Source organism: Pygocentrus nattereri, chromosome 7 (genome assembly GCF_015220715.1).
Source record: "Pygocentrus nattereri isolate fPygNat1 chromosome 7, fPygNat1.pri, whole genome shotgun sequence".
In the NCBI taxonomy this organism is placed as follows: Eukaryota; Metazoa; Chordata; class Actinopteri; order Characiformes; family Serrasalmidae; genus Pygocentrus; species Pygocentrus nattereri.
In genome coordinates, this window is record NC_051217.1 from 19,103,402 (window position 1) to 19,125,149 (window position 21,748).

The 21,748-nt window shown below is 40.1% G+C and overlaps 1 protein-coding gene across 1 annotated transcript in view; it reads left to right on the forward strand.

Annotated features, from left to right (window-relative positions):
- Positions 1 to 400: 400 nt before the first annotated feature.
- The window catches only part of ttc9b (tetratricopeptide repeat domain 9B), a 55,455-nt gene continuing 34,107 nt past the window's right edge, over positions 401 to 21,748 (forward strand). The window contains exon 1 of the mRNA XM_017707989.2: positions 401 to 1,209. Coding sequence (XP_017563478.1) covers positions 813 to 1,209 — 397 coding nt within the window. The 5' untranslated portion in view covers positions 401 to 812. The remainder of the gene's footprint in view (positions 1,210 to 21,748) is intronic.

Consider the following 21,748-nt stretch of genomic DNA (forward strand, 5'->3'; position numbering starts at 1 on the left):
CTCTACGGTGCTATCTAGGGCACTATTTAGATATAGAGTGCCCAATGCGTGTGTATCTCCTGACCTACGTAGTGCACTATGTAGGGAGGACCATTTGGGACACAGCCATTTTTGTCGTTTTCTTTGTGCAGGTTTGCACCCCCTTTATCTCCAGCGGGGACATTTTACCCACAACTAAACGCATTTAGACGACCGTTTTGCTTCAACAGGGTACACCCCCCCACACACCCCCACCCACATTCACAAACAGCCGCACAGGGTCGTCTGTCAGCCCCAGCAGTGGCGCTGAAGCTGAGCTGAGGCAGCCTTTCTCTTTTTAAGTCGTGATGGTGATGTAGCTTTGGCTCCTCCCCCCTGTTGTCCCACAATGCCTCGCTGTCCGTGGTGCTGAAGTGAAGTGCCAGAAGGGGCAGAAAGAGCTGAGCTCAGGCAAGGCGAGGCATCCTCCCTTCCTCTCTGCATCCCTTCATCCATCCTGCCATCCATCCACTCACAGGCTTAAACGAACGCCAAACGCATTGACTGCGCTTTCCTCGTTTTCTAGTTAAGGCTGTCATTGTAATCACTGCGCGAGGTTGGCAGACGCTGCTTAGAGACGCCGTCTGGCTCTCTCGCTTTCTCGCTGCGCGCGTGCGTGTGCGCGTGTGCGCGTGTGCATCCCCCCCCCCCCTCTAATCCTTTATGCACGGCACGCTGCTGCTCCAGCCCTCACGGAGAACGCGGGAGTGCGCGTGCCGGTGTTTCTACAGCAGCAGCAGCAGCAGCGTGAGCATGGCTCCGTCTAGCCGCGAGGGCGACTGAGGTGCTCGACGATGGAGGCGAAGCATCAGCACCAGTATCAGCATCAACAGCATCATCAGCAGCAGCAGCAGCGCTCAAGCAAGAGCGTGAGGAGCCACCCAGAGGACGGAGGAGGAGGAGGTGGTGGTGGTGGAGGTGGGGGGGTTGGTGGGGCAGGGGGACACCGTGCCGAGATGGAGATGCAGGCGAAGATCCAGAAAGCCGTGGACTTCAAGCTGGAGGGCCATCGCTGCTACAAGGAGAAGAAGTTCCGCGAGGCCATTGGCAAGTACCACCGGGCCCTGCTGCAGCTCAAAGGCGTCCACGGCTCCGAGGTGGAGCTGCTGAACCAGGCGGCATCCAAGCTGACCGAGGAGCAGCGGAGAGCCGTGGAGAGCACCGAAATCGAATGCTATGACAGCCTGACAGGTGAGCTGGAGGGGGGCAGTGTGGGCTTTTGGGGCTTTGTCTTCGGTGCGTGCACGACTGTGGTGGTGCATTGGTGCATGCATGCTCGGAAAACGGCGTAGGCCAAAGCCAGTGGAGTGGTGTGGTTAGGAGAAGTGAGAGGAAGAATGAGGCTAAGATTATATGTGTGTAAAGACTATAGGTATAGAAAAAACATAGCACTATATATATGTATATACACACACACGAGGGGCAGAATTCATATTGATATCAGAATTGCAACCTTTCAAGCACAGACATAAGGAATAAGAATAGGTATAGAAGCCTCTTATAACGGATAAGACTTAATAATTATGTGTCTCGCTGTTATCAGAACAAAACCTTGTATCTCCAAAATGGTAACTTTACAGGAGAAGGATATAACATACTTTACTTTTAATGTAAGTCAATGGAACCAGACATTTTTCCAGGTCATTTTGGGCCATTTCTTTTGGTTCATTCATCGTGGAATTTACAAACAATGTAAAGGACAATGGGCATTTTCAAATTATGTCAAAAACTGAAAAACAACAAAAATGGAGAAACAAGGTTTTGTTATAAGTTTGTAACAGTATATATAGAAAGAATTTTTATAAGAATTCTTATATGTTGTGATTCATATAAAGAGTCAAAACACACAGCATTATGTAAATGAACCTATTATAAGGAATAAGACTCACTAAATATCGCACCATGTACAGAAAGCTCTAATAATGGATAGGAGTATAATAATTCTGTATATGTAAGCATATAACAGTACATATAGAAACCTCTTATAAAGAATCATATCATCACATATACAGCACATAAACAACCCTCTTATAAGGAATAAGACTAAATGTATGCAGCACAATGTATAGAGACCTCTTATAAACCTCTATGAATAACAACCCTCCAAAGACAGAAATATGGAATACGGCTCAATGTATAGAACACTACGTATAGAAACCTCATGTAAGGAATAAAACTCAATGTATGTACCACTATGTATGACAGCTTCTTCAATACTAGGCATGAGAATGGAATATGACTCATATGACTCAATGCGTAGCAATCTGTCTTCATTGTTAAAAGAAAAAAGCTAAAGCTCTCATAAATGATTAAGGGACAAGCTTTAATGTATACAGGACTTTGGATGGAAACCCCTTGTAAGGAAAAAGACTAGATGTGTACCACTAACAATGCACATAGCTCTGTAGATAGTAATGGCTCAAACATGGACATTATGAATAAGGCTCAATGGATGCAACACTATGTATAAAATAAGGATTGAGCCTAAATGTATGCAACTACGGATAGCAACCCCTCAAACACAGGCATGGTCGAGGAATAAGGCTCAATGCATAACGATGTGACTTCACTGTTTATAATAATAAGAGTCAATTTATATAGCCCAATGGATAGAAACCTCAGACACAAACATTAAGGATTAAGACTTGCATAATAATAATAACACTCGCTGTACAGGACTGAGGACAATAACGTCTTGTGTGGAATGAGGCTCAGTGCATATAGCTGATGGATAGAAATGGTAAAGACACAGGACTCAATGCATTCAGTGCTGTCGATAATAATGCTCATAGGCATAGTTAACATCTACCACGAGCAGCAGCCAGTCATAAACAAAGAGGGCCGAAATAAGAGCACCTGCCAGCAGTGACAGGACAGTTTTTGTTAAATATTAGTAAGATTATAGAAGTGATAATGATCATTGTTCCATTTCATTTTCTGACGTACAGTGCTGCTTTTAAAATGCTCATGCCATGGGGGGATTGTTCAAGGCTCATGACCAAAACAAGGCAATAAAGGCAACAATGTCATAATGGAAATCACTGACCGATGTAATGGACAGTGCTTCACGCACACCTGCTCTGATAGGTGGGGGGTTTGGTGTTTCCAGCTTTCAGCATCCCCCATGCTGTTGTTAATGTGACCCAGCCATAAAGTGTGGCCTTGCAGAAGCCAGTAAGGCATGACGGGGTGATGGTGGGCTTCTCTGCAAATTCATCATTTCTCTGCCTCCTCATCCTCTAGTCACCTTTCCTTTTCACCTTCTCCCATGTAGATGCAGCCTGATGCTGAACTGGTAAAGAAAAAAATAGAGTTTGGAGGGAAATGTGTGTAATTTGTAGTTGAGATCATCAAAAATATCACATTACCTGAACCATAAACCATAAAGTTATTTAAAAAAACTGCTACAAAGCATTCTATAAACAATGCCACAGAACCACTTTTGGTTCCCTAAAGAAACCATTTTCAAAAAGAACCTTCACATGAGAACCTTTACATTATGTGGAGGCTCTTTAAACTTTAAATCAATCTTGTTTACAAATATGAGTCATCCAAAGAGAGGTCTTTCATAGAACCAAAGATGCCCCTTCTGTGGTTCTGTGCAAAGAACCCTCAATTTCCAAGAGTGTGTAGCTAAACGGTTCTTGGCTTGTATATATATATATATATATATATATATATATATATATATATATATATAATTGTGCAAAGGCTTCTTTCAGTGTTCATGGTTTTATACAGAACCACCTTCTTTACTAAAGAACCACTGGAGAACCATTATTTTTAAGTGTTGTAACACTAGAAGAACCCTTTTGGGTGCTATATGGAACCTTTTCAAAAAGGTTCTGTATAGAACCATCTATAATGCATTCATCGAAGTTTTCCATCAATCTGAAGTACCTTTCATGATGCAAAGAACCCTTTAATCATGCAGCGTGTTCTTTAAATGTGTTCATTAGATGTAGGAGTCTATATCGAACCATTTTGTTTACTAAAGAACCCTTGAAGCACCATCCTTTTTAAAAGTGTACAAAACCTCAGAGGGCACGTGTAGGTTCACTGGGGGTTTTGGATCGTAAACAAAATGAATTTGTGTTGTAGACATTGCAACTCCTGGTTCCTGTGACCACCACTGTGAAGAAATCTGGAAGTTTCTCTACAGTGAATCATTCTAAATGACTTTGTTTACATCTCAAAGATGTTAATTATGAAACCTTGAAAAAGTGGTAGATTTCCCTGAACACTCCCTCATCTCATTTACTTTAAAGAACCACCCCTGGAAAGATTCTTCAGGGAATTAAAATTGGTACTTCAGCATTGCTGCGTACCAAAAGTGGCCCTTTTCAAAAAGGTTCTATGTAGAACCATCTATAGCACATTTCTGCAACAATCTAAAGTACCCTTTCTTGACGCAGATTACCCTTTTATCATGAAACATATTCTTTAAATGTGGTTTTTGCTTGTTCATGGTTTGGTATAGAAGCATTTTGTTTGCTAAAGAACCATTAAAGCACCATCTTTTTTCAGAGGACACATGTAGGTTCCCTGGTGGTTTGGGACAGTAAATAATATGTATTTGTGCTGTAGATGTCACAAATCCTGGTTCCTATCACCACCACTGTAAAGAAATCTGGAAGTTTCTCACTCATTCATCTCATTTACTTTGAAGCACAGCCCCCAGAAAGATTCTTCAGGGACTTAAAATAGGTATATCTTCAGCATCCCCCCTTTTTGGGGGCCTTTACTTTAAAAGGTGTAGAGTTGAACACTTTGAAGATGGGAGTTGATCTTTTCAACTTGTCCTGATCTCTTTATAAAGACGTTGTCCTTTGTTTTGGTACAAGATGTCCAATTAAATGGGCTGATATCACTGAAGATGTTACACTGGGCCTTCATACTGGTACGAATGGCCATTTTACAAGCCGTGGGACAAAACAAGGCCATCCAGGCTTTGATCTTGTGGTCTGCGAGATGCCAACAGTGCATGTTTTATGGCATGTGGACTGTAAAGTGTTATGCTTCACAGCCGCATGCACAGCAAAGTGTTTTTCTCCCAGCGTTTCTGTTAGCCTCAGCAGTCCTAGTCGGGCGGAGTGGTCACCAACTGGGGTTGATGATGTTGGGGGGGGCTGATAGAATAGCCTGCTGTGAACCCTGCCAGGCTGAGCCAATACAAATGCTGCTGTTGTTCTTGGTGTGAGAGAGAAAGTAAGTGTGGAAGGCAGGGAGCTGCCATTCAAAGCCTTGTTTGTTGTGACAGGGACAAGCTTTCCTTTCCTATTGTTCATTGTGAGCCAAGCACAGCAACTTCTAAAATGACGCCGCCTCTTAACGAATCCCACTGAGCAGCCCTTACCAAACATTTCAGTTTTTTGCAGGGATGCATTTCCACTCCTCCAAAGTTCAGCTTTAGAAGTTGGTTTCATTTTCTGCACGTAATCCTAACTATACATTTAGATTACATTTACACAGCAGGTAAAAGTGACCCAAATCCAATCTTTTTCTACGTATGTGAAACAGATGTGTGTCAGTGTGAACAGCAAAAAATGCATTGAATCTGACATTTTCAATTCCGATTTGAGACGCTTTCATATGTGGTACTAAAATCCGATCCGTATCTGATCTGCAGCGATACAATTCAGTCTGAACAGCCAGATCGGAATTCATACGTCTTTTACATCAGTCCAACTTGACATTCGTCATCGTTTCCCATTGCTGAGACTCATAAACACTCAGGCTGATGGTTCTGTACCATAAAATTAGAGGAGACTCATCACAGCCGCTCCATATTTGAAGAGGTCTTGAAGGAAACGGCAAACACGGCCGAAGGAGCCCGACGCTGCACCACCAGAGCACAGTTTAAAGAATCCGAGGACATGAAAGTGGCCATGGCTGAATTACATGCCCTTTTTACGGTGAACTCAAACACACTGTGGGTAATAAGCCCAACTGTCAACCACTGGAACTTCAAAATCAGTCCTGTAATGAAACGGAACCCTCCGGAAATAACTGGACGAGCCACATAAAGCATTGTTCTTTTGCGCATGTGGGTCGGTATAGGAGTTGATCTGTTCGGACTGATGTCACAAACAGATCACATTTAAAAAATAATGTGAACAGTCAATCAAAAAAATCGGTTTTGCTGAGAAAATCAGATTCGGGCCACTTTTAACTGCTAGCCTTAGACTCATCAGTCCATAAAACATCACTCCACATCTCAGATATCTAGTTTTGGTCCTCTAGTATCACTTTTTTTGTCTGTTTCTTTTTCTCAGTGAGGGCTAAACATCCTTATAGACTTGAGTTGTCTTCTCACTGTGGATGAATGGACAGAAGTGGATGTTTTCAGATCTGGAGCAGCTTGATTTTCTCCTCTCTCTCAAAGATGAAAGTGCTGATGGGAACAGTTTGTTGATCTACTTGGTCTTACAATTACATTTACAGCAGATTTTAGTAGATGCTCTTGTCCAGAGCAACTTACAAAGAGAGCTTTGTTGTCTATCCAGAGAAAGTATCTTTGCTTGTTATCTAGGGGCTGGTCTGTTTTTGGCTTTGTAGGCAAGCGACAGGGTTATAAATCTGATTAAATAAGTATACTGGAAGAAGAAGTGGACAAAATGTGTATGAAGAGATAATGCAGCATTACACATTTACACAGAGGGGGAAGAAAAGCAAGGAACATATCAAAGGAAGAAACATGGTGCCAAAAAGTATTGTTACCTGATTCTGTCTGGACTGCAAGAAGACAAATGGTCTATTTGCCATCCTTATTAAAACGCCCTCCCAGGAGGGAAGCAGGGCAGGAAGCATTTGTAAGTGGGTTACAGCTACATTTGTCAGGTGTTTTTGGTGGTGCAGTGCAAGTTTTGCAGGTCCTAGTGTTAATCAGGCTTTTCGAACGCACACAACACCCAGCTACAGCACTGAGCACAGATCACAGGTGATGAAGAAGATATATTTTTGGCGTGTTCTCATGAATTGTTTCTGCGAGATGGGAGTCGGGTGCTTGTTTTTGTCAAAGTGTTGTAATTACAGCTGTGATCGACCTGCAGATCAAGTTAGTTCAAAAGTTTCCAGCTGATGTTTTTAATCAGAAAGGTAAAGAAAACACTGCCACAGTAGTGAATTAGAGGAAGTGTAAGGATAGTGTTTCTAATAAAGTGGCAAGAGAGTGGAAGCATAAGAGTAGGTGTTTCTATTAAAGTGACCAGTGACTGGAAGTACAGGGTAGGTGTTTCTATTAAAGTGACCAGTGAGTGGAAGTACAGGGTAGGTGTTTCTATTAAAGTGACCAGTGAGTGGAAGTACAGGGTAGATGTTTCTATTAAAGTGGCCAGTGAATGGAAGTACAGGGTAGGTGTATCTATTAAAGTAAACAGTGAGTGGAAATACAGGGTAGGTGTTTCTATTAAAGTGACCAGTGAGTGGAAGTACAGGGTAGATGTTTCTATTAAAGTGGCCAGTGAATGGAAGTACAGGGTAGGTGTTTCTATTAAAGTGACCAGTGAGTGGAAGTACAGGGTAGGTGTTTCTATTAAAGTGACCAGTGAATGGAAGTACAGGGTAGGTGTTTCTATTAAAGTGACCAGTGAGTGGAAGTACAGGGTAGATGTTTCTATTAAAGTGGCCAGTGAATGGAAGTACAGGGTAGGTGTTTCTATTAAAGTAACCAGTGAGTGGAAGTACAGGGTAGATGTTTCTATTAAAGTGGCCAGTGAATGGAAGTACAGGGTAGGTGTTTCTATTAAAGTAACCAGTGAGTGGAAGTACAGGGTAGGTGTTTCTATTAAAGTGACCAGTGAGTGGAAGTACAGGGTAGGTGTTTCTATTAAAGTGACCAGTGAATGGAAGTACAGGGTTGGTGTTTCTATTAAAGTGACCAGTGAATGGAAGTACAGGGTAGATGTTTCTATTAAAGTAACCAGTGAGTGGAAGTACAGGGTAGGTGTTTCTATTAAAGTGACCAGTGAGTGGAAGTACAGGGTAGATGTTTCTATTAAAGTAACCAGTGAGTGGAAGTACAGGGTAGGTGTATCTATTAAAGTAAACAGTGAGTGGAAGTACAGGGTAGGTGTTTCTATTAAAGCAACCAGTGAGTGGAAGTACAGGGTAGGTGTTTCTATTAAAGCAACCAGTGAGTGGAAGTACAGGGTAGATGTTTCTATTAAAGTGGCCAGTGAATGGAAGATGAGGGTAGATGTTTCTAATAAAGTGGCCAGTGAGTGGAAGTACAGGAAAGGTGTGTCTAACAAAGTGGCCAGTGAGTGGAATCAAGTGGCCAGTGAGGACAAGATTTAATGAGTTGTTTCTAATAAAGTGACCAGTGAGTAGAAAAACAGAATAGGTGATTCTAGTAAAATGGTCAGTGAAGGAAAGATTTAGGGAGGTGTTTCTAATAAAGTGGCCAGTGAGGGGAAGTAGAGGGTAGGTGTTTCTAATTCAGTGGCCTGTGAGTAGAAGTACAGGGTAGGTGTTTCTAATAAAGTGGCCAGTGAGTGGAAGTGTAGAGTGGGTGTTTTTAATAAAGAGGCCAGTGAGTAGAAGATTTACAGAGGTGTATCTAATAATACCCATTGTTTGTGCATGGACATTGAAAACAATAGCATTTCTTATGGTCTCTATAGAGCATAGATTGTATATTAGACTGATTTCTAATGTGCAAATAAGCTAAAGCAGGATATGGCTCTAAATCTGAGATTGTATCGAGTGAGCATTCTGCTGACACACAAAATTAATAGCATTTAATCTCAGCACATTAGGCCTGTATCATCATGGTCATCAATACTGGCAGTGCTAATGCTTAGATGATATCATAGTATTAGGACAAAGAACACAGCTGCTTCACTGGCACTAAAAAGTAATGCATTGTACATCATTTCTGCATATATAAAATTTATGACATCGACCCACAATTTTCCATAAATTGCATTTAGTTCATGTAGAAATGATGAGATGATGAAGTTCAGTCATCGCAGTGTGAGGATCCTGCTGACTGTTCTGTGATGAGCATCACTGGACAGGATGATGTCATTCACTTCAGGATACAGTGATGAAGATAAGGGAGTGTGTTCATCACATGTGCCCTGTTATATCTGCCTGAGTCTGTTTGGATTCTCATTACAATGACCATCAACAATCAATGAACTCTGTAAGCCTGATGTTCAGTTAAGTGATCATACTAAAGCAGGATTTAAGATCACTGTTCACTCTCACTCTCTTGCTATTTCTCTCTCTCTCTCTCACGCTCTTTCTCTCTCTCACTCCTTTTTTCCTTTCTGTCTCTTTCTCTTATTTTACTTTTCTCTTTTTTCACTCTCTCCTCTTCTCTTGTTCTCTTTGTCTTTCTGTCTTTCTCTTTCTTATTGCCTTGTTCTCTCTCTTCCTTTTTCTTCTCTTCTTTTTCTCTTTCTTTGTTGCTGGCTCTACCTTTCTGTCTCTCTCTCTCTTTATCTTCTATTTCTTCTTTTTTTATATTCCCCATTCCACCCCCCCCTCTCTCTCTCTCTCTCTCTCTCTCTCTCTCTGGAGAGGACAGATAGCATTGCTGTTACATACATCTCCTCGAGTAGAGGGTCTTATCAGCATCCCAGTAGCCAATCACATGAAAGCAGAAAAAATTAAATCCCATCACATTTAATAAAAAATGTGGAGTTCTGAGTTCTGAAGGCACATCATGAACTGATGAATGAGTGTGGGATGAAGAAGTGGATGAGGAGGTGAGAGCTCACTCTGTCCCCTGCGTTCCGGGCCGTGTTGGTTTAGAGGGTGTCGGGCCAGCAGAGTGTGGCGAGGGCAGCTGGTGCCAGGGCTGCAGATGGCATGGCATCTCTGTGGGGCTCCACTCAGCACAGACCCTACTGTACTGTACTGTATTATATCATAGCAGCCCCCACACCACAGAGAGACAGCACAGATGAAGACATGTGGAGTGGGGCTGCAGCTAAGAACCATTTCTGTAATACATGAATATACTGACTATTATTTGATTAATCAACTAATTGAACCATTCTGTCTTCTGCCATTTCCTCTCATTCTGCCCCGTTGCAGCTCTGCCATGATTCAGGTTTCTGCTGTGGTGACCGAAGGCTTGTCACAATTATTACGTCATCACCTGGTCACAATTGTATGGCCTGATTGCAGTTATTTTAGGTCGTTAGTTTTTACAATCAGCTGTCAAGATCATAAGAAACAGCTGGATTGGGGGCTGATCCACATTTAGTGAGGCACAACAGTTCAAAGGGGAACAAAGAGTAATGTTTGTTTACTTTATGTTAATAACACCTTTAGAGGACAACAGTGAGTGATGTTTGTTTATTTGATGTTTGTTAATAACACCTTTAAAGGGCAGCGGTGAGTAATGTTTGTTTATTTGATGTTTCTTAGTAATGTCTGTAGAGGGTGACAGTGAGTAATGTTTGTTTATTTGATGTTTCTTAGTAACACCTTTAGAAGGCAGCAGTGAGTAATGTTTGTTTATTTTTATGTTTGTTATTAACACCTTTAGAGGGCAGCAGTGAGTAATGTTTGTTTATTTGATGTTTGTTATTAACACCTTTAGAAGGCAGCAGTGAGTAATGTTTGTTTATTTTTATGTTTGTTATTAACACCTTTAGAGGGCAGCAGTGAGTAATGTTTGTTTATTTGATGTTTGTAATAAACACCTATAGAGGGAGACAGTGAGTGATGTTTGTTTATTTTTATGTTTGTTATTAACACCTTTAGAGGGCAGCAGTGAGTAATGCTTGTTTATTTGATGCTTGTTTACACCTTTAGAGGCCAGTGGTGAGTAATGTTTGTTTATTTGATGCTTGTTTACAACTTTAGAGGCAGCGGTGAGTAATGTTTGTTTATTTGATGCTTGTTTACACCTTTAGAGGCAGCGGTGAGTAATGTTTGTTTATTTGATGTAGATACATGAATAGACTTGTGACCCTTTGTCGTACCTGTACTTTTAAGAGTGTAAGTATAAAATATGTAGAAATATTTGGAAAGCTGCCCATGTAAAAAAAAATCGACTGATTTTTTCTTTTTGCGGTCATCCTGAACGTTTTTCTCAGCTATTTACGTCTCTGTTGCAGTATGTTTAGATACTATTTCATTCCTGCTGGGAACAGAGGAAGTGGCCACCAAGGCCAATAAATCTGCCAAGCCTATACAGAGAACTGCCATCACAGTAAATAAAGTCTTACTTGGCTGGGAGGGTGGAGTGGGCTAATGGGGAGGAAGGAAGATCTGATAGGAGAGTGAGGCTGCCACACACAGAATTACATTAACAAAGCCTGATAGATGCCTCTACACACAGCATGAAGCCATTTAACATTACAATTTGCTACTGTTTGTCTGGACACTGCACTGGTGTTTGTTGAATGGAATGCTGTTTATTGTTATTATGTACAACAAAATTTAATTAAGCCATTTCCCAGGTATGGTGCTTAGCATCAGTTAGCTAAATGTAATATGAATGAAGCCTTAGATGTCAAGAATGATCGATTTTGTTTTGCTATACAGTTCAAATGGAATTACATATGCAATTACATAGATACACAGTTAATTACACTTATGTTCTGTTTACATTCTACATTGACAACTTTGAGTCAGAATTTTTTTCCACACGTGTAAATGACAAAAGTGTGGAAAAATGTAATGGATGTTTTGTCCTCCTGCAGAAGATGACTGTAAATGTAGTAATAACATTACACATTTCAATTATAACTAGAAAGCGAAAGTTTGTGAATGAATTTAAAGTTGGCTTGAAGCTAATAACACAAAGTAGTTGCAGAACACTGTTAATTGTTTTTTGTTAAATTAACTGGGTTTAAACAGTTATTAACTGGGTTATATAGCAATTTCACTTAGGTGCTATGGTTTTGCTACAAGGTTGCTACAGTATTGCAGGCATTGCTTGTTGTTAGGGTGTTGCTCGGTCATATCTAGGCCATCCCAGGTGGTTGCCAAGGTGTTGCTAGGCCATTTCTAGAGTATCCCAGGTGGTTGCTAAGGGGTTGCTAGGCCATTTCTAGGGTATCCCAGGTGGTTGCTAATTGGTTCCTAGGCCATTTCTAGGGTATCCCAAGTGATTGTTAAGGTATTACTAGGCCATTGCTGTTGTATCCCAGGTGGTTGCCAAGGTGTTGCTAGACCATTTCTTGGGTATCCCAGGTGATTGTTAAGGTGTTGCTAGGCCATTGCTGTGGTATCTCAGGTGGTTGCTAAGGTGTCATTAGGTCATTTCTAGGGTATCCCATGTGGTTACCAAGATGTTGTTAGACTATTTCTATGGAATCCCAAATGATTGGTCAGTGTTGCTCAGCCATTTCTAGGGTGTACCAAGTGGTTGGCAAGGTGTTGCCAGACCATGTTTAGAGTATCCCAGGTGGTTGCAAAGGTCTTGCTAGACCATTGCTGTGGTATCTCAGGTGGTTGCTAAGGTGTTGCTAGGCCATGTTTAGGGTATCCCAGGTGGTTGTAAAGGTCTTGCTAGGTCATGTTGCTGTGGTATCCCAGGTGGTTGGCAAGGTCTTGGTAGGCTGTTGCTGTGGTATCCCAGGTGGTTGCTTATATGTTGCTAGCAAACCTACATAGTAGTGACATAAGAGAAGAATCCAAACACTGTTGGTTACAGAGTGTATCCTGTGATGGAATATAGGTATAAGCATGATATAGTTGGAATGACCTGTTTTTTAGGATGTTGAGGATTCCACCATTCATACCTGTAGAAAAAATAAATGTGTTTGAACGAACCCTGTACACACACCTTAAGTCTTAAGTTTCATGCTTTGAGCTCAAAAGATGTAGGAGGAGTAGGGTTGCAAATACTTGACTGTAGAGTAATGAGAAGATTCCAACGACTTCATAATTCAAAGGATTCAATGACATTTAGTCATTTAGTTTACCACATGTGGTAAAATATACAGTTTACAAACATTTATTAACCACAGGGTGTGATAGTGTCACTTTTTGGAAATTCCCATTCTCATTTTTTCCATAGAGAAATCCAGCTTAGACCGAGTTTTCAATATGGGCATGACATCCATACAAATGACTCAGTTTATGCATTTTTATTGACTCTAGTTTTAATTCCCATGCATTTTTATCATCCTCATTTTCAGCAGTTCATTTCTGTTGCTTCCACTCTTCATAGTTTAGAGTTAGTTTGCTGACAATGGCGTGTCCTCCTCTCAGGCACTGTGACTTCACTGGCTTGTGATGCTGAGTCATTGAGTGGATGGTGGTTTGCGAGTGCAAACACACCCTGCGCATTAGTCCTGTCCTTGCTGCTCTCCAGAGGCCTGGGAAGGTCCATTATGAGATATAGAGAGGATTTATACAGAAACATAACCACTCTAGACATAATACATGCAAACTATTTTCATAGCTGCCATCCCCCTGCTCTTCCTCCATGATTATGTGGAGCACATGTTGTGTGACTCTTATTTCGGGACACTGTTCTATGCTCCTGGAAATCCTGTGCATAGGTGAGGCTGTTCTCCAGCTCCAGATGGTCCTATTTATGCTGTCAGTGGCCCACAGATGCTGCAGATGCTGTTGGCAGGATTTAATGACAGTGTTGGCAGGATTGAACACATTTTTAAAAGAAAAGAGCACATGTAATACACTGAAGTATAAAATAATGACTGGTTACTGTTCTGGTAAAGGTTCTATCCATTAAGCCTTAGAAGTTGGGAGCTATTGTTTTTGCTCTGTTAGTTAAATATAAAAACATAATTGCACTGAAATTTCCACCCAGAACTGGTCAAAAGTGGCACTTCCGTTTTTCAGAGGAAAAGCATGCAGGATTCAATAGGCCTAAAATTAAGTGTCCAAATCTAGCACTTAACAAATCATTTGAATGTTGATGAAAATGAGACGTTGTGATTAAAAACACTGCAGGTCTCCTTCGCTGCCCTGTGTTGATCAGCACAGACACATTCAAACAGTTTGATCAGCAGATAAACAGTGAAACACAAGCACAGTCTACTGCAGCTGTATGATATACAGTCTTTAGCTTACATGATTTTTACATGAATTTAAAATGTAAGAGAATTCTTCAATGTAAATCATGTAAATTAAACTGAGTGACTCAAGATCTTTGGTTGATAAACTTTTTTGCCTCTAGTTTTGAAAATCGTTATTGCAAACATATGCGTTCATTATAACCTGCTGAACTTTATGGCTGTTTCTCTAAATGACGGACACCCAAGCAAGTGGCATAATAGCACCCTCTGCTTTTGAAACTTTAGACTGCTGGATGGGAGTTTTTGCGGAGGCACTCTGGAATGAAGATTTAGATGCCTTATGAAGTATTATATTTTCAAATATTTACAACTTTAATATTTAATATGATTTTGTAAACTGTTTAAAATAAAATCAGTCCTCTTGCTCTCTCAGTTTTATTTCCCAACATGGCGCTTATCACCTTTGAAGCACCAGCAGAATTACTGCACTAATTCAAAAGCATAACTAAAATGTCATATTAATTCTTAAGCAACCGTCTCTCTTGGTTTTCAGTGAAGTATGTCCTCAACTTCAGTTTCGGTCAAACATTGTGGTGCATCACCGCAATTTACATAATGTCAAACAACAAAACAAGCAAAATATACAAACAAGACATACAACAACTTTTCATGAAATTCAATTTGAAGGGAGCTAGGAACTTTTAATTAACATTTAAATGTTTTTATATGTTTATATTTTATACACAATAATAACAAACAATAGACTAAAACGATAAGCTACTTGCTAAAACATAGTTCTAGCTCATATTAAATACTGTAGGAATTTAATGAAAAAGAACTGAATTAAACAATAAATAATACAATGTAATGGTCTATGTGTGTTAATTTTCGTCAAGATATCAGCCTTGAGATTTGATCTCCACTTCTGAAATGTGGTGAATTCTAGATATTAATTTTATTATTGATTAATTCTCAAAGACCACTTTCTCAGTCATTTTAGATTCTAATATGTCTATAATTTTTATTTACAGATTCAATGTCCTACAAACTATTTGAAACCTATGAAACTGCATATGACTAACATTAGAATCCCTTTACACATTTACTTGTAACCAAGTTGGTTTTACAAAGCTGAAAACATTGACTCCAAACGTCTGAACAGTAGTTCATACTGATTAAATAAGACCTTTAATTGACATTTGGAGATCAGGTGAAGCACAAGAAATCAAAAAAGTGCAAACATGCAGGAATGATTAGTTTGAGGCCTTTTCATGGGTACCATCTGGGAACCTCAAGTGAGGAAGGTTTAAAACCTGCCTGGTGACAGACACTGACAGATACTGAGCTGAGACAGGTTTCTGTAGGAAGCCCAGTCCTGCACCAGTCAGTTTAAGGTAGCAGAAGGTAGTCGCAGCTTTATATCCCACCCAGAACTTAAGAGGATTAGGTAAATAAATCTAGATTTCAACTTGGTATCTCTGACAGAATGTCTTCAGTTTAGTTATTACAGTCAGATTAGAGCAGAAAACCCCTCCCTGTCTTCCCCCTGCTCTTCACCCCAGCTACTCTTAGATAAATGGCACTATGCCATGACCTGCACATTATTATAAGATGATTCCATTGCTTTCTTGTCTGAAATCAAGCAAGAATCATTCATAGGCTAGCTCTGGCTGTCCATCAGAGCTAATTAGTTAGGTAGACAAGTGATAGATTTAGCTAATGGTGAGGAAGTTTTAAGATTTCAGCTAGCTAGCTGTCGTCTGTCTTGCTCATTTTGTTGATAACCAGCAACATTACCTATCTAGGTGTTTGAGGGGGCTAACTAGAGTGGGCTACATTTTCCAAAGTTGTGTGGGAATCAGTTAATTACACAGCTCTGGCTGGTTTCTGTAATGGTGGTAGGATCAGGCATGAATGATGAATGATTCATTTAACTGAGGATAAGACTTGTTACTGAACTCTGGGCTGTCGCTTTCCGTGGCAGTTATGGTTCTATTTAAAGACAATGACAATCCTAAAAATGCATTTAAAATGCGTCAGAGCATGTTTTCCATCACTGTTTTTTTTTCCACCAGACCTACTTTTGATAAGGAAAAGCAGCCCAGAGGAAATAAATATTCAAAATGATATCTTCTCTTAATCTCACTAGACATGGTTAGGTCCTATTTAAAATCAGGGTAAGAGCTGTTTCCCCCTGTTTCTCAAATTCGGCTCCTGAGAAACAGCTCTTAGATTATCTTTAGGCCTAAAATTTTAAATATTGTTAAAATATTGTCTGCCAGACATCTTAACTTAAAATGAGTGTCTGACTCCTCTCACCCTGGGTCTCATCTGAATGGTACTTACATAAAAATTTTCTTTTCTAGTTATAATTCTCTTCAGCAGTCTATCAGTATAGAAGGAGACCTAATGCTTTTCTCATTTGTCTGCAGAACTTCATACAAATAGATGTTGATATTAAGCTTCTCTTTTCACCTAAGAGGCATTTAGGACTTGATCGATTCTTTAATATTACAATATGGAGATCAACTTCATTTCTCCTTAGATGAAGAAAAGTCTTAAAAAAATAAGATTTTGATTGTTGCACAATTTGAAAAATATGTTACAATTTTTTTTTATTTTTCCTTGCCACTGTCACCACTGGCTTGCTCATGGGGGCTTGGACCCAGATTTTTCTGTAAAGCTGCTTTGTGACAACACTTGTTGGAAAAAGTGCTATATAAAATAAACTTGCTTGCTTAAAATTTCACGATGAATGGACCAATAGCAATACTAATAATTGCTATTGGTCCATTCATTAAAAATAATTTGAAAAATCTTGTTCTGTTTACTCCCATTCAAATGTAAAGGAGCACTATACAATTCTGGAGAATGATTGCTGGTATTTGCAACGGTAACAGCAAAACAAACACACTCCTCCCTTCACTGCTGTTTCAGAAACTCCGCCCCCCAGTTTGTGAAAGCTCATTGTCGAGGTAAACATGCCTTTTTAGATCTTTGTGGCCATAAACCCTTCGCAAGTCTTACATACAAATGCCATGATGTAATGTTAAAGTGAACAACAACTCAGCAAGTAATGTAGCTAATGTTGGTTCTGTAGTGGGTTAATAAACTGTTGCTACAGTTGCTGTTGTGAAGCTAACCAGTAGTTGTCATAAACATTTGCAAACAGGAGAAAAAAATATTGATTCTGTGAAACGGCAAAAATGAGTTAATGAGCGACCTCCTCATCCGTTTTCATGCATTTTAACTCTTAATAAAGTCTGTTTCTTTTTGTGTCAGCTTCTTGCTCAAGTTTTCCCGTTCTGCCTTAAATTGTGCACGCATGCTGTGTGGGCGGTCGTTGCCTGGGGAGGGCAAAACAAAACGGGGAGGGACGACATGTACACAGTCATTACACTACTGTGTCTTTATATAGAAATAGTTGTTGCTGTTATATTAATATTTAAAATGTCGAATATAGCGCCTTTAAGAATGTTTTTTTTTTTTCTACTTTTGCAAAGTTACCATTTAGGAGACACAAACTTTATGTTACAAAAGCTCTGGAAACCAGTAGAAAAAAACTTAATTTTTATAAAATTAAATATATAAAATATATCCATCCATCCATCCATTTTCTAAGCCGCTTCTCCGTCAGGGTCGCGGGGGGATGCTGGAGCCTATCCCAGCAGTCTTTGGGCGGAAGGCAGGATACACCCTGGACAGGTCGCCAGTCCATCGCAGGGCAGACAGACAGACACAGACAGTCACTCACACCTAGGGGTAATTTAGCACGTCCAATTGGCCTGACTGCATGTCTTTGGACTGTGGGAGGAAACCGGAGAACCCGGAGGAAACCCACGCAGACACGGGGAGAACATGCAAACTCCACACAGAGAGGACCCCAGTCACCCAGCCGGGGAATCGAACCCAGGCCCTCCTCGCTGTGAGGCGACAGCGCTACCCACCACGCCACCGTGCCGCCTATATAAAATATAAAATAAAAAAAAAATTTTAATAAGTTGTGTCAAAAATTCCATTCCACAGGGCTCATTTTCTTGTAATACTTTAGCTACACATATTTAAATGTGGTAATATTTATGATAAGATGAATCTTCCAATATAGACAGTTTCCTGCCTATGCCTGGGGTGGAATGAATTTGCTAGGTCAATACGCCAACAAGTGGGCCAAATAAAATAACTTTTTTTTCTCTCAGAGATGGAAGAAAGAAATGTGGGTCAGATGTATTGATGACTTTCTTCCAGTTACGTGCCGAAGCAGGATAAAAGGAGGCCAGGTGCAGTTTGAAATGGAACAGAATAAAAGTCAGATGATGTTCATGATGGTAAAATTATAAGGGAAGGGATGTTTAAGGGTTCTACATAATACAAAAAGGTTCTTTTATTAATATTTAACACCTTTTTAACCATTTGTTTTACCATATCACAGTTTCTCATCATGGAGAACAACCACTTAACCCTGCAAAGAAGCATTTAAACCTTCACATAGTTCTCCGAGTTGTCATGCTTCTGTGTATAACCAATCTATGAAGAGCCCTTGTTTTAAGGGTGTACCTTACTTTACCTTATTCATAATGTACTTTACAGAAACTCAGCACTGAAACACCTGAGCCTGTTGGCCACTGTGAGCAGTGTTTAGCCAGTTATGAATAATATCTGTTCTAAATGCTGTTACAAGCATTTTAATATTAATCGGTAAAGAGTCCTTTCATTCTTATTTCCTACATAAATGAAATGCACAGCATGCATGCATGTAATCATAATAATGCTCGATATTTGTGAATGATGTCCAACCTAAGAACATTTTTGCAGTGGTGGTGTTTAAAGAACCTAGTGAATCAATGTAGCTACAGTGCAGTAACAGGTTTTGAAGCAATTTGTGGTCTGATGGAAAGCCATGCTTGCCAAAATTGAGAGCTCAGCACTAGGGAGATTTTCCAAACCAATGTGGGGTGGTCTGGAGGTCCTCCTCTAGAAAGAAATTGAGCTGATGCCTGCCTTTTGGTGATTTGTGAAATCACAAAATGACAAGTGAACAGGTACTGCATTTTTATGTTAAGCAGCTAGAAATTATGAAAAAAATAGTAAAGTAGCACAATAAAATGTCATTGTTCTCAGTGAATAGGCAATCAAAGCAACAGTCCTCTCCTGGAAACCAGTAGTGTTGTTGTTAAAAATAAAGTGGTTTTCCTCTATTGATTACATCTCCAGTATCTGGCTTGCTTCATGCAGCTCTGGGTGAGAGCATTGAGAACTGGGCCTCTCCCAGGAGAATCAAAGGGTTGCCAAATATGTGGAAAGCATTAACAGTAAACAGGGCCAGAGTTACAGTCTGTGTTGTTCATTTGAATTTTCCTTGCTTCTCACACAGCTCTGTACATTCAGAGTAAACATTTTTCATCTCCTTTTCATTTTTCAGTTTTGATTGCACTGTTATTGAAACTGCTTATCCAATCGAGTTGTGAGATGATGCAACACTGCACTGCTTAGATTTGTTCTCAAACTACAGAAAAACCCCAGCATTCCAACCTAACCTCACTAACCAGTTTACCTCTGTTCAGTTGATGCACCATTACCTCTGTTCTGTTCATACACTATACATCTTCATACACTACCAGGTTTTAGCACTCTTGCACTACCCTGTTAGAAATAAAGGTTCTGTGCAGGTATAGTTTTCATTCATCAAGGTACAAACAATGTAAATATTCCCTGAATGGTACAACAGTGGTTTTAAGGTCCAATTGTGAACCCTAAATATATCTTTTCCAGGTGAAAAGTACATATTTGCATCCTTTCATGGCTTAATGTTTTAAAACAGAACAATAAAATACAGGGAGATTCACTCAAAAGAGGCCCCGAATGTTCTGTAATAACTCTCTCTGGGACAAATCAATCTGACCAAAACAATGTGCAATGAGCTCCTCAGTACATGAAGCTTCAAACAAGCCAGGATGCCCCTGCGTCGGAGCGATGAGGTAGGCACCAGATAGCCGTCGCAATGTTTAACCTCTCTAATGCTTGTCGATACGTTCAGGAACATGAAGTGCCGTGTCAAAATGTGTCTGCCAGAAAACAGAGATCATTTTCAGCATTGCATGTAATGCAATCGATTACACATAAATCAATGAATGTAGCTTATTTTTTAGTTCAGATTGCTTCATCCTAACGGGAGTTACAACAGAACATTCGGGGCCTCTTTCAAGTGAATCTCCCTGTAGAAAGCCTGAAGCCCAATTTTACCCAAAAAAGTGGAAAGTGTAGATGTTTAGCTCTCAGTCCATCCCATATCTGTGTTTGTAAGGAGAAGAGGAGATACTTTAATATGATCTTATAAAATTAAGTTATTTTGCCATTTTGTTTTATGAAAAGAAATAAGATATGCCTTACTTACTTCACATGCTTTTGTAGTTTTTTGACCCTGAGACAAACAAACTTTAACAAAAAACGTTGAGAAGCATTGATTTGAACTTGTCAATACAAAATATAAATCGAGTGTAAGTGTAATGTCGTAATGATGTATAACAAAATGACAGTAATAAGTCTGGTATTCTAAGGGTTAAACAGCTCTCAGTCCAGCCCTGTGTGTTATTGCCAGTGCTCCTATTTAATTACTTCAAATGCTGTTTGTGGTGGCCTGCTGTAGAGCTTATGCTGGATGTTTTGAAGCTGATGCTGTTTGTAGGTGTTTGTCTGGTATGGCAGGTCTGTGTGTGGCCAGGGCAGAGCAGGCCTTCAGATAGCCGTGCCCCTTGTGCACTGCTGGCTGTTTCTAGGACACAGAGTCATGCAGGGACAGTCTGCTGCTCCCCCCTCATTAACATCAACACCACAGGTCAATAGCACAACATGTTTTCCACCTGGAGCGCACAAAGTCAAAACCTGTGATCATTTATCTCCAGTAAAAGCGTTAGTAAAGCCTCTTAACTGCTACAGTTATACAGCGCTGATATAATACTGTAGTTTTTTAGTATCAATATAGTTATAGTTCCATGAGTCCTGTTACAGGTCCAGTATTGTTGCAGTGTCACATTTGTCCAGAGTTCTTATAGTGCTATAGCTATACAGTATTGATGTAGTGCTATAGTTATCCAGTATTGATATAATGCTATAGTTGTCCAGTACTGTTATAGCGAGATCTCAAAGAATCGACATGGACTCGCATCTAAAAGACTCAAGGCTCAACTTAAACTCACACTTCAGAGACTCAACACAGTTATAGTCAACACATAGTTGTGATACTTCTGCATGATTTTATAGTGCTGTGGTTGTCTAATATTGTTATAGTGTTATAGCTACATGGCAGTCATGGGCTGGAGGTTAGGGAACCAGCCTTGTGACTGGAAGGTCGCCGGTTTGATCCCCAGAGCTGGCAGTAAATCACTGAGGTCTCCCTAAGCAAGACACCTAACCCCTAACTGCTCCATGGGTGCCGCAAAAAGGGTTGCCCACGGCTCTGGGCAAGTGTGCTCACTGCCCCCTAGTGTGTATGTGGTGTTTCACTGCACTGATGGGTTAAATGCGTAGGTGAAATTTCCCTGTTGTGAGACTAATAAGGGTCACTTAATCTTAATATCCAGTATTAATGTAGTGCTATAGTTTCTAGTACTGTTATAGTGCTATATTTATCCAGTCTTTTTAAGTGCTATAGATATCCAGTGTTGATGTAGTGCTATAGAAGTCCAGTACTGTTATAGTGTTGTGGTTGTTTAATGCTCTTATAGTTACAGTTGTCCAGTACTGTTATCCAGTATTGTTAAAGTGTTTTGGTTATCCAG